This window comes from Lithobates pipiens, unplaced genomic scaffold, assembly GCF_037356315.1.
Source record: "Lithobates pipiens isolate NorthernLeopardFrog02 unplaced genomic scaffold, aLitPip1_a1.2 Scaffold_30, whole genome shotgun sequence".
Classification (NCBI taxonomy): domain Eukaryota; kingdom Metazoa; phylum Chordata; class Amphibia; order Anura; family Ranidae; genus Lithobates; species Lithobates pipiens.
This window is the reverse complement of record NW_027507791.1, coordinates 57882253-57895705: the sequence shown is the minus strand read 5'-3', so window position 1 is coordinate 57895705 and position 13453 is coordinate 57882253. Positions and strand designations below refer to the sequence as shown.

The 13453-nt window shown below is 43.5% G+C and overlaps 1 protein-coding gene across 1 annotated transcript in view; it reads left to right on the top strand.

Annotated features, from left to right (window-relative positions):
* LOC143942881 (cell adhesion molecule CEACAM2-like) overlaps positions 1–6197 on the top strand; it is a 37996-nt gene extending 31799 nt beyond the window's left edge. The window contains exon 6 of the mRNA XM_077464287.1: positions 2568–6197. Coding sequence (XP_077320413.1) covers positions 2568–2588 — 21 coding nt within the window. The 3' untranslated portion in view covers positions 2589–6197. The remainder of the gene's footprint in view (positions 1–2567) is intronic.
* The last annotated feature ends 7256 nt before the right edge of the window (positions 6198–13453 follow it).

The window sequence follows — 13453 nt, the reverse complement described above, 5'->3', positions numbered from 1 at the left end:
AATATTTGGTGTTTTTTTGTGGGTGAGAATAGACTAGTGATATTACCCTCACATTTTTGGTAATTACATTTTGATTTCTGATGTTGGTACACATATCACATTTTTTGGGCTCAAATTATGAATATTTGGAAATAATAATGTAGCGGATGACATTTTGGACAAAGTGTCATTCATGTGTAAATTTAGTTTTTGCCTCAGAACAGTAAAGGGGTTCTGCGGGTTAATTATGTAGGTTAACTTTGACATCAGTCTGGCTGGGCTGTGGCTGGGCTGTGTTAGGGTTCTGCCTGGTCATGTGTATGGTGAGGTGCACATGACAGGCCAGAACCAGGCCTGGTTGGACATTTTGGGGACTGTGTTGTTGGATGTTACCCCTGCAAAATAAAACCTTTCAAAAGGACTTTATTGGTGTCAGCATCCAAAGTTGTTGGGTATCAACCCTGGGAACCCCTAGATGTGGAAAAACAAGCCAAGCTGAGGTAACCGGTAAGCCCAAAAGGTTAAGGTCGCCCTGCAAAGGGTTATGGCCGCTACAATAAAAAGCACAAAAAATTGTGATTAATTTTAAATTTGTATCAGCAATTGTATCGCTTGTGCATTGTAAAGACACCTGAGTCAGTTTGGGTAAAGATTGTTGTGAGATGGATAGTAAGAGCCGGTTCACACTGCGGGCGATGCGAGGCGACACGACTTGCCTCGCCTCGATCTGACAAGTCGCCCCCGTTCTGTACAATGGAACCGTTCTGAGAGGAGCGACTCGAGTCGCTCCGACTCAGAAAAAAGGTTCCTGTACTACTTTCGGGCGACCTCGGGGCGACTTGCATTGACTTCTATACAGAAGTCATCTGCAAGTTGCCGCTGAGGTCGCGGCAGGTCGCGGCGAGGCAAGTCGGTGTCACCTCGCATCGCCTGCAGTGTGAACCGGCCCTTACAAGTGAAAGTGAGTGAGAAGAATATATTTTACCAAAACATTCCATATTCTAGTATTCTTAAAAACAAAATATTTTATGTAGTAGCAACAATGTTGCAACGGAAAATTTATTTCAGAGAAAGATACATTTCATCTCAACATTAAAAGTTTTTTTTTTTTTTTGAAAGTTACAATTGTTCCATTAGAATCAATGGTTAAAACATGCATTGGACTATCATAGAGCAGATTTTCACTTCCAAAAAATGCTCTCTGATTAGCTCTCATTTTGGTATTTACTATAGCGCCGGGTAAAAAAAAAAGGACACTGGAGCTAAAATGAGAGATATTTGCAGGTCTGAGCATGCTCAGTTGTGCTGGCACCTAGTTGTCCAAAATGGGGGATTTTTTACTTCTCAGACTTTTAAAGATATTTCAGTGTAGAAATCACCTTTTCACACAGTTTAAAAGCAGATTATCTTTAAATAGTATAACAAATAGTAATTATATGATGCTCTAAACATTATTTCCATGTGCAATTCTCCAAGTTTTAGCAGAGTAAGGGTTTGGGCACTATTTGGTTTTAGGGAACTATAGTAAATTAGATTTTTGGAGTATTTTCTCACCAGCGCTATAGTGAATATTGTTTTAGCGCTAATTAGTGTGATTATCACTAATTAGCGCTAATTGGCGTGAATTTGCGCTAATTCGTGCAAATTTGCATGCATTAGCACCGCGGCGCTATAGTAAATGACCCCTATAGTGATTTTGTGGTAAAGGATTCCTGTATCCTCCATATTGAGTAGTTGTACACATGGTAGGCTTGCCTATATCCAGGCACATGGAAATATAAAAGCCTTCCCTTGGAGTCTTCCAGCATCGCCCACTCTACAACATGTGGTCAGATTGCAGCTGAAATTTGTTTTGTTGACTTTCAAATTTTCATGCCAAGTTACAAAGTGAAGGAGAATTATGTGGTCAGTCTGTACCTTAATTTGGGAAATTCTATGCACAGCACTGGAGATAGAGAGGAACATGGTACACTCATATATGTTTTTTCTTCTTTTAGGGGGATCTGTGCTTATCTAACTCCGGGGATTACAGTATAAAGAGCCATCTAAGGCCTCTTTGCCCTTGTACACACGGTCGGACATTCAGACGGAATGCGGACCACGCCCTTTGTACAAAAGTCCACGGAAAAGTTTGTACAAGTCCGACCGTGTGTATGAGGCTTAAGTTGTCGGAAAATCCGATTGTACATAACGTGATGACATTATTTCGTTACGACGGGACTACGTTCAGGCTAGTAGCCAATAGCTTTGGTCTAGGAATTTGATCTGAGCATGCGTGGCACTTTGTCCGATCGGAATTCTCTATACATGATCGGAGTATGTCCGATCGGAGCATTTTGTCTGAAAATTTTATCGGCAAGTTGGAAAAGTTGGTCCGTCGGATATTCCGACGGAAACAGTCCGATGCAGACCACACACAGTCGGAATATCAGACAAAACGGTCCGACAGGACACATTCTGTCGGAATCTCTGACCGTGTGTACAAGGGCTAAGATGTAATGTATTTATTTTTTATTGCATTCTATTGTAATTCTGATTTAATATTTTTCTTTACTAATTCACTTTTTTTATTATTTACCTCTTCCTAGTTGAGGAAATGCCATAAATAGAGAAGAGAGATCCGACAGAGATCCTGGATTTTTGCTTGGAGAGTGAAAGAGTACACTATTGAGAGGGTACAAAGTCCACAAGGTTTGCAAAGCTGGTGAAGGTTCACCTGTTTCCTTTACATGAACTTGAAGGTCATCGTACTCCTCTGTTGACTTTGAATGGTGCTCCACCCGCAGCCCTTTGGCCACAGCCAGCGGTCAATGTCTTCCTTTCCTAGGTGCCTTCTCAGAATTGATTGGTATATGCCCTTGAAGCTAATAGAATGTCCACCCCAGTTTCTCTTTTTGTGTGTCTTTTTTTAACTGATAAATGGATATGATTATATTGCTGTATGAAATATCAAAGATGGCACCAGTAATTTTAAGAAGGCTTTTTAGCGTTAAATAAAATTCCCAATTTATTTTATTTTATTTATAAAATTTCTGCTATATGTTATACTGGAAACATAATTTTAGTGTCAACAGAACATAATTGCCAAGTTGTTGGAATTGCTAAAAATTGATATCGATGGAGCTTTTATATGGACTAAAATACTGTATGCCTTCTGGAAGAGCAAGTTGTAAATGGAGCTCTATTAAGGCAGATAAAGATTGTAAAACCAATAACAGAACTGGACACATGCCTGAGATTTTTGTATTTATTTATTACTGGTATTTATATAGCGCCAACAATTTACACGACTATTTATTGTACCTATTTGCCGTACATTCACATCCAGTGCAGGACTTAGGGTGGTGGGGGCCCCTGGGCTTGAGTCACTTTTGGCCCCTACCTTCTATACATTACCGTATTTATTGGCATATAATACGCGCTGGCGTATAACACGCACCCCAAGTTTAGGAGGGAATTAAGGAAAAAACTTTTAGGAAGGAAAAAAAACTTACATTTAAACGCCCATCAATGCAGCCTTATCAGTGTCCATCTGCAGCCTTGCCCATCCATCTGCAGCCTTGCCCCAGTGTCATTTGCAGCCTTGTCATTGCAGTCTTGAAGTTTAAAAATGGCGCTCTCAGGTCCTCTCGCAGTCCCGAGCGGAGCCAAGAGTAGCCGAGTGTACTCAGCTCGGCTCACAGTCACACCCAGTCCCTGTGTTATGTCCATCATAGGGCAGGACTGGGCGTGACTGTGAGTGGAGCGGAGCCGAGTACACTCGGCTATGTATCTCGGCGGGACCCCCTATTGGGTGGGGCCCATGGGCTTGAGCCCAGTCAAGCCCAATGGTAAGTCCTGCCCTGTTCACATCAATCCCTGCCCTCAAGGAGCTTACCATGTCTTACCTCACATTCATACATAAACATTCTAGGGAATATTTAGACAAGAGGCAATTAACCTTTCAACATGTCTTTGAAGTATGGGAGGAAATCAGAGTACTCGGAGAAAACCCATGCAAGCACAGGGAGAACATGCAAATTCCATACAGGTTATTGGGATCATTGTTATCGGCACATTAACCAGTAGGACCTGTGGGGGTAATTCCTGCCCAAACCTGTTCAGTATTGTAGCATGCTCGCTGAAAAAATTGCAAACTCATGTGCGCTCTGTCAGCTGGTCAGAGAGAGTGTGGGTAATTAAATACTCTCTTTAAGTCCATGTAGGATAGTTCACGTGCAGCACAAGAATGTAAAGGTGGTCTAGGTGGTGCTATCCATTTGTAAATAAACCCAACCCTTATTTTAACCCCTTACCATACACAAATATGCAGCCTCTGCCCCTGAAGGGGTTGTACAGGGTGATGCCGGGATCACCCCGGTACCATTTTTTAGAGTCAGTGGTTGGCTTTCTTGGGATAACAACTGATGCAGATAAGAAGCTGTTATCCCAAGCAGCAATAGGAGATGTCCCTCCCCCCCCCCAGCCATCTTCCGCGCTCTCCCGTTTCCCCATCCCACCAGGAGGCCTGAGCGACCAGCTAGCACGTCCGCCGGCTGGCCGGAGACCTGAACTATGCCAGAATCGGCTTAGAACGGCGGCTTAGATCGGAACTCGAATCTAGTAACCCAGAAGAGATGTCATGGCATCACTTCTAGTTTACAGAAGACTTAAAGGCACCACATTAAAAAAAAAAAAAAAAATGACAGCATTCAAAACAGCCAAACTTGGCATTTTGAATGCTTTTAAGTGAAAAGGAGGGATTTGGGTGTCTTATAGACCCCAGATCCCTCCATAAAAAGTACCTGTCACTGCCTATTACTGTCACAAGGGATGTTTACATTCCTTCTGACAGCAATAAAAGTGATGTCAGGGCTGGGCCCAGCCCTTTCTTCTCAGAGCTGGCAGCTCACCTGTTGGCTAATTGCCAGCTTCTATTTCTCCACAGTTACTCAGCTGTTGATGATATCCTGCTTGCCAGTCCTGCCTACTTAAGCTGTCCAGCCCAAAGGATCTCTGCCTTCGCCTTGGTCAACATCACAAAGCCTATCTCCTGTGTTCCTGTTTAACCGGTTCCTGACCAGTGCACGTTGATGTACGTCGGCAGAATGGCATGGGCAGGCATATTGGCGTACATGTACGTCCAATCTTTAATGCTGCCCTGCCATCGCCAGCACGCCGCCGGCGGCACGCTTGCATGCCGGTCGGGACCCCAGTGAGTCCGGTCGCGGGTCCTGCGGACTCGATCGACGCGGGCATACCCGCGATCGTCTCACGGGGCAGCTGAATGGAGAAATGCCATTGTAAACAGCATTTCCCCATTCTGCCTGGCAACTAGTGACGCTGATCTCTGCTCCATGTGATTGGAGCAGAGATTAGTGTTCACTAAATGAAAGTCCAGCCCCCCACAGTTAGTAACACACCCCTAGGAACACTTAACCCCTACACTGCCACCCACTGGTTAACCCCTTCACTGCCAGTGTCATTTACACAGGAATCGCTGCATTTATATAGCATTGATTGCTGAATAAATGACAATGGTCCCAAAAATGTGTCAAAAATGTCCGATGTGTCCGCCATAATGTCGCAGTCACAATAAAGATCGCTGATCACTGCCATTACTAGTAAAAAAAAAATATATTAATAAAAAATTCCATTAAACTATCCCCTATTTTGTAAACACTATAACTTTTGCGCAAACCAATCAATAATCGCTTATTGCGATTTTTTTATCAAAAATATGTAGAAGAATATGTATACGGCCTAAACTGAGGGAAAAAAACGTTTTTTTACATATTTTTGGGGGATATTTATTATAACAAAAAGTAAAAAATAATGCGTTTTTTTCAAAATTGTCGCTCTATTTTTGTTTATAGCGCAAAAAAAACGCAGGGGTGATCAAATACCACCAAAAGAAAGTTCTATTTGTGGGGAAAAAAGATGTCAATTTTGTTTGGGAACCACGTCACACGACCACACAATTGTCAGTTAAAGCGATGCAGTGCCGAATCGCAAAAAGTGGTCTGGTCTTTGATCAGCAAAATGGTCCGGTCTGTAAGTTATTAAAGACTTGCTTGGCTGACATTCCTTCTGGCTCCAGATCCTGCTTGCTGTTCCACTACATTGATCCCTGACTTATGGCTTGTCTGACTATCCGTTCCGGTTACTGAACTTTGGTTATGTTTTGACTATGTTTGTTCTTTTTACTTTTATTATTAAACAAGTGTGATTTAACTGTACTTCTGCCTCGGTCTGATTTCATAGTTTCTGACAAGTGATCATATTTTTGTTTTTTTCAAAGGAAAAAAAAATTAAATAAGAAAAAATAAATAAATTCAAACCACACGTGAGGTATTTCCATGATCGCTAGAGCAAGAGCAATAATTCTAGCACAAAACCTCCTCTGTAACTCTAAACTGGTAAATTGTAGACATTTTTAAAGCATCAACTATGGAGATTTTTAAGTACCGTAGTTTGTCACCATTTCACAAGTGTGCACAATTTTTAAGCATGATATGTTAGGTATCTATTTACTCGGCCTAACATCTTTCACATTATACAAAAACATTGGGGTAACTTTACTGTATTTTTTTTATTCATAAAAGTGTATTTTTCCAAATTAGACCGCTGCACAAATACTTTATGACATAAATATTGCCATTATATTCTCTAGGGTCTCTGCAAAAAAAAAAATTATATATATATATATATATATATATATATATATATATATATATATATATATATATATATATATGTTTGGGGGTTCCAAGTAATTTTCTAGAAAAAAATTTGGATTTTAACTTATAAGTAACAAACGTCAGTTCCTCTCCTCGCCGCTGACGACTCTGCCCGACCTCCTGCAAGTCCTGCAACAGTTTAAAAACTTGGCAAGCTTAAAAATCAACTATTCTAAGTCATTCGCCATGAACATATCTCTGGGGACAGAGTTGGCCCAGCAATGCCAACAGCTCTTTCCCTTTAAGTGGAAATCAGACGCTATAAATGATCTTGGTATTCAACTTCCCGCAAAACTCTCAGCACTTTACACTACAAATTCCGCAGCTGAACTTCAAACCATATATCAGGACCTTCAGAGGTGGGATAGCTCTTCCATCTCATGGTTTGGACAAGCGTCCATTATCAAAATGACAATTCTGCCACGACTGTTATATAAATTCCAAAATATACCGATTCGTTTACCACCTGACTTTTTTTACACAATACAAAGCGATATGTCGATCCTTTCTATGGGGGGAAAAAAAGCCCCCCCGAATAAGATGGGCTAAACTAGTGCTCCCAAAATTGAAAGGTGGAATTGGATTGCCCAATATGCAATGCAGTCCACCTGACTTGGATCGTTGACTGGAAAATTCACGCTAAATACAAAGGGTGGGTGGTCCTGGAGAACCTGATTTCAGACTCTAATTTACAATATGCTCCATGGTTACCCAAAAATAAGATACCTACGCAGGTCTTGGCGCTTCCTCTCATTAGTGCCACTTTACATGCTTTTAATAAAACATGTGCTTTATACTCGATCTCAAACAAAGAATGTTCTCTCTCTCCAATTAGAGGCACCCTAGACTTTCCTCCGGGCCTGTCTGCAGCATTTGCACAAGCGGAATGGCCTTACAATTCTTCCACAGAGGCCATTTTAAGAAACAATCAGAATTGGCAGAAATATCCAAAATGAGAACATTCCCCTTCTTGTCCTACATGCAGCTTAAGCATTATCTTGATGCCCCAGTTAGGAGAGATAAATTCACCAAGCCTGCAACTGTGTTTGAATCCCTTTGCTCCCGCACAGAACCCCAGACTCATGTTATTTCGGGTATCTACGCCTCCATATTTGAAAACTCGGAGGCACTGTTACGTGCAGACTGCGTATACTGGGACACGGCCCTGGGAATAGAGACAGAGGTGGATGATTATGTATATCAAAAGCTCCCGCGCTATATGGCCAAAATAATCAGAAGGTAAAGTTCTATTCTGACGGGAGCAGCAAACACTCTATGAGTTGGCTCTCAATACTAAAGAAAATGAAACAAGGGGGGTGTGTTGCGCTTCCTCAATACCAAATAAACTAACGGTAATGCACAATCAAAAATAATAATATCAAGGCAAAAAGTACAATAGTGCTTGTAAACTTGAAATAGTGCTTAGTGCTTATGAAATTGCATTAAAAGCGCATCTGTGCATTGCATAAAACAACTGATTTAAAGTGTCTCTGTGCATCACTCAAGTGTCAACATCAAGGATACATGTGATAAATACATACAGGTGCATATAACAACTAAAAAATACAGTGTAAAAGATATATAGCTGTGATATAAACACAAAAATTCAGGTTAGTAAAAAGATTCCAACAAAAATCGATAGCAGCAAATAAGTGAATCTCATTAGAGTGTCCCATACATAGTGCAATCGTGCAATTTAGATGCAGTATCACAATCAAAATAAAGTGCAATGTGCCAAGCCAACTCTCTTCCAGTGGTATTCCGTGCCAGTGCTAGTTACACTAAATGATTACCTCACAGCTGCGAGGTATGCAGCGAAAAAACAGCTATATTGCAGGAAGTACTTGAGAGGGTCAGGGGGATAACTGCAGAGAGGACTTCTGACGGTGCCAGAGACTCATCCGATTTCCTCGTGGTTGTTACCAGCATAAAAGCTCAAGGGGACAGGTAAAAAGCATCCACCATAGTGTAGTATTTAAAATCAACGATTTTATTAAAACATAATCATCTACTCACAAGAGGAAAAACGAATAAGGCACACAGCTGACAATAGACCGATGAGCGTCTCGCTCAGATGTAAACGTCACTTCCGGTTTCCTACGCATTACGTCACACAATGACTTCCACTGGGATGTTTCTAAGGTGACCGGAAGTTGCTTTTGAGAGTACTGGGCGGACATGTTCCGCCCTCTATTTGCATATTGCGTCGCGTACAAGGCATGTTTCGAGCAAAGCGAGCGGACCAATCGGGTTAAGCGGGTGTGTCTCGCATTTAGTTTACCTCTCACCGCACTCGAGGCATATAATAAATAATACATAGAGCGGGCAGGGACAAAAGGGAACAAAGGAAAAACGAGCTAAATAAGGAAAACTTTTACAAGGTCCATAATACTATAAAATTATACCAAAGACTATTAGCCTAACACCACATTGTATGCTTTCATATATGTTTCCATATCATAGATAGGGGCAGGTCCTATATAGTAGAATACAGGGCTACGCCGGCGGCCATTTTCTTAGAGTCTCCAAGGCTATCTAAGAGGCAGCCATTACTATGGTGGTAGGAATCTATTCATATACTGGGGCAAAAAAGAGCTTTAAGTCAAAAGGCTTTATCAGATGATAATTTCTTCAGTGGTGGGCTTATTTCAACATATTTAAGCATATACTGCTCTTGGTGTTATTCAATCACTTAGATCAAAGCAACAAAGTGAAATTGGCTAAGCTGAATAGTAAGGGCGAATAAAAAAAATAAAAAAGACAGAGAGTGACATATATATAAAACATATATATATATATATATATATATATATATATATATATATATATATATTGTGACATTGGGGTGTTTAGCTCAATTGGTAGATGCATGTTTTAGTCCACATCAGGCAGGCGTTTTATGGTTAAGGGCCTGGTAGCCCACGTTTATTATAAGAAAACAAAATATTAGTTCATCCAGTAATCCCACGCAGGGGTCCAAGCTTAAATTAAATACAGAAAAATCCAAACGACAATGCTAGCCCACCTGGCTACTCTTCAGCAGTAGTGCTGCTATAGGTACTTGCCCCGTCCAACAAACTGCTTGGACGCACACAGCTTCAAACCCTTCGACACACAGCACACGGCTCCTTGGACGCACACAGCTTCAAGTCCTTCACACAGCTTTGGACATGCACAGCTTCAAGCAGCAAGCTGCTCACACACCACCATCCTACACAAATCCCCTCGTTATATGGGCTGTGTGCAGCTGGGCACACACCCTGCTCGCTAGCCTCAAGACCCGGACACAGGGTTGGAGATCCCGTCCCACCCATAACTCTCAGGGATCTCCAAACTACAGAATCCCATCTGGAGCTAGCAAAACCTGGAGAAAACTGACAGAGCAGTTTTCTCCATTTAAACTCTACACTCTGTAGTCCTGAAGTCCGCAGATATGCAAACTCTGTGTCTCCTTTACCTCTAATTTCATAGGGACAGAGCCTCGCTCTGTCACATATCCCCCCCCTTTGTTTCGATCCGGAGGGAGGAACACCAGCACCCATCATGATGGTTGGGACACCTCTGTGCTGGCTGTCAGCCACGTAGGCCCAACCCTTTTTCCGGGTGAGCTTCCAGGAACATTCCCCCCTGGATCTTAACAGGTTCCTTTATTGTCCTATACTCAGCCTTCCTCTTCTTTTGGGGTCCCTGGGCTTATTCACTTTTCTTGGGGGAACTCTGCCTTCCTTGAGCCTTCCTTTCAACTTACAAATACCCATTTTACCCTTCACCATCGGTATTTCAGGTTCAAAACAGTTTCTCTTGGTACCCACTGCAACCAAATCATTGTTTGCAGAACGAACTCTTAACAGATCACAGCTTTCCATCTCAGTGTTTGTTAGAAGAAGACCTGAGGAGGGACTACATCCGACGGGACCATAGCACAGCTCCACCTCACCCGTTGTCCAACACTCTATGTGTACCTGTTCTAACAAACCACCCTGACCCAAGCATAAACCATTTTTTCCAGGTGTACACATTACATTGTTATGGCAACCAATATTAACACTTTCCCCCACAGTGTCTCCGGGCATCTTAACTTGTACCTCTGGGCCAGTGACAGAAAGCATCTCTGCTACTGCTGAGTCCATTCTGGGCCCTTCCTTCTCATGAGGCCTAGCGGGTAAGGCAGTATCTGCACCCTCTACTGACCACTGCTCCGCCGCACCTCGGACCACACCAGCAGAGATTTTTCTAGTCACAGCCCCAGACGGAGAGACCTCTGATATCTCAAGCAGTTCTCTCGCGTGCCTTCCATACCAATCAATAACTAGAAGTACGCTCACAGAGAATCTGGAGATCCTGTGCCAAATGGGTAACCATTGGTCCCACCAATTCCACTGTTGGTCAAGGTTTCGCAGCACCACCTGGTCCAACTGCGGTGGAGATACCCAAGTATACAGCAAGTTCATTTTTACCAATTCTAGCATTTCTAGTAAGGTTTCTGTCATCTCTAAACATCCCATGTCTCAACACCAGAACTTTCTAGGGTCTTCTACCCTGTCCAAGACATGGAGGGGCTCAGCGACTGCAGGTTGAGAGGGTGAGACATTTGAAGAGACCTCATCCTCCTTGGAGGTACCCATCATCACAGACTGTTTCTCCCCTGGAGAGCTGTCAGACACATGTCTCACACCTATCCCTTCTGCACCAGTGTTGGTAAACCTCTGCAGGTCATTACAAGTCACACCATCACTTTGATACTCAATATCATTTAGCTTTGGGGCTGTGGACAACACATCTGCGATGCCAGTGCCCTGAACTGTTTCTTCAGAGGGGAGGGCAGCAACCTTTGCAGGGACCAGGACACCCTCAACCACCAGCGGCTCTGCGATCCCCCTGTCTGGCATAGCAGTTGTGTCCACACCCTTGTTATTTAAGCTAGCCTTACCCAGCATGGCTAGCAATTGTTTGGCCCAGCTGTCCCAGTCCATTGTGGTTCCACCATGGGTGTTCCACAGCGTTGCATCACCTGCTGTAGAAAGCCGCACAGAAACCTGGGATTCATTAGCTTCAACTGCACATTCGTCATTTCTATATACATCATTTTGTAACACCACACTTTTATCAACGTTGCATTGGGGTGATGCTTCACCTAAAGCTTGGTGCAGCACACCATTTTGAACACCTTTTTCTGGTGGCACTACAGACACATTCAGCTTTGTACCCTCAACTTTTGCAGGCTGAATTAACCCCTTGCCCACTGGGCTACACGTAGGGTTTTGGGGCTGCGCCCACACTCTCTCACTGTGTGGCTCAGTCGTAACATTACAGGAAACACATTTTTCAGCATTATAATCACCAATCACATCACATTGGCCAAAACTATTGCCAGCATGACCATCAATATTCTCATTATGTGTAGACATAACTACTGCTTTTGTGGGTTGTCTATGAGCCACCATAACCTCTGAGCAACTCTTCACAGCACCCGCTCTCTGTAAAGGGGCACTTTTGCCTATTTGGGCAGCTCAATAGCTGACCTGGGAAACTCTCTGCTCCAACACTGCAAGCTCCTTGGAAGTTTCCCTGGGCAACCCTGCAGCAGCTGTCACTAGGGAACATGGTACTAGCACTGTTTTGGTCACCCCTAGCTCGTTTTTCCCAGCCATCTGCTGGATCATAGCAGGCATATGCAGAGTCCCCATGTCCTTTTCAGTCTTTAGCCCTGCGTCTATTTGGGCTTTACGCTGCGCCTCCCCACTGCTCTGGCTAGCACAATGCAGAAAGTCTATGTCCATTTGTACCGCGGATCTCCCCACTGGACATACTCCCACTTCACTGGGTTCGGCATCATAAACTGAAACAGTCTTACCAGTTCCTGCAGCTGATGTCATAGCCTTCACTTGAGTGCGTTGTCTCACTGGTGTGGTGTCTCCATAGGCTGACTCCCCCACGTGGCCATGGAGCAAAACTGCAGCCTTTCTGGACCCACTGACGCCCCCTGTAGGTAACACAAGATCCTTGTTGCTAGGGGTAACTGCAGACTTGCGCTCCAAAGCTGGTTGGCTATAACTCATGCAGGATTCAGGCTGATGTACTCTCCTTTCGGGACTGACCCCTTTGCCTAAGCGGCCATGACAGAAAACTTTACGTTTCTCTGGATTTCCAAATCCTAGGTCTTCCGGCGACACTTCTCCCATCCTGGAGCATTGCTGGCGGCCCATGATACGATGGAACTCTCCTCTAAGAAGGATTTCCTCTTTAAACTTGCTGTAGTCATCCTGGTCCCCATCCATCAAATGGTAAACCGACCGGAACTCTATCCGCAATAAGGTTTGCAGCAGTTTTGGCCACCGGTTCCTAGGCCATTTTCTCTTTACAGCAACTTTTTCAAATCTTACAAGGAAGTCTCCCACCTCCTCTGTAGGCAGCATGGGTTGCACATAGTCAGAGGCCAAGAGCTCAGCCCCTTGCAGTGCACCCGACTCTTTGCGATTCCGCTTGAACCATTCATTCGCTGTCTCACATGTCACTGGCCCTTTTTACTGGTCCTACAAGGTGGAGACATCTTCTCAGGCCATGCTGAGCTCACTTCTTGGCATCTCCTCCATGACTGGCTCTCACTCGTTGCCATTGGATACCACTTCTGAGGACACAGCTGATCACAATCATTAGTAGATGAGCTCCAGAATTCATCAACCTCCCATCCAGCTTGGTTATTCCACAAACATTCCTGGGAAAAGGGGCAATGGGCAACAGCATGTCCCCACTCA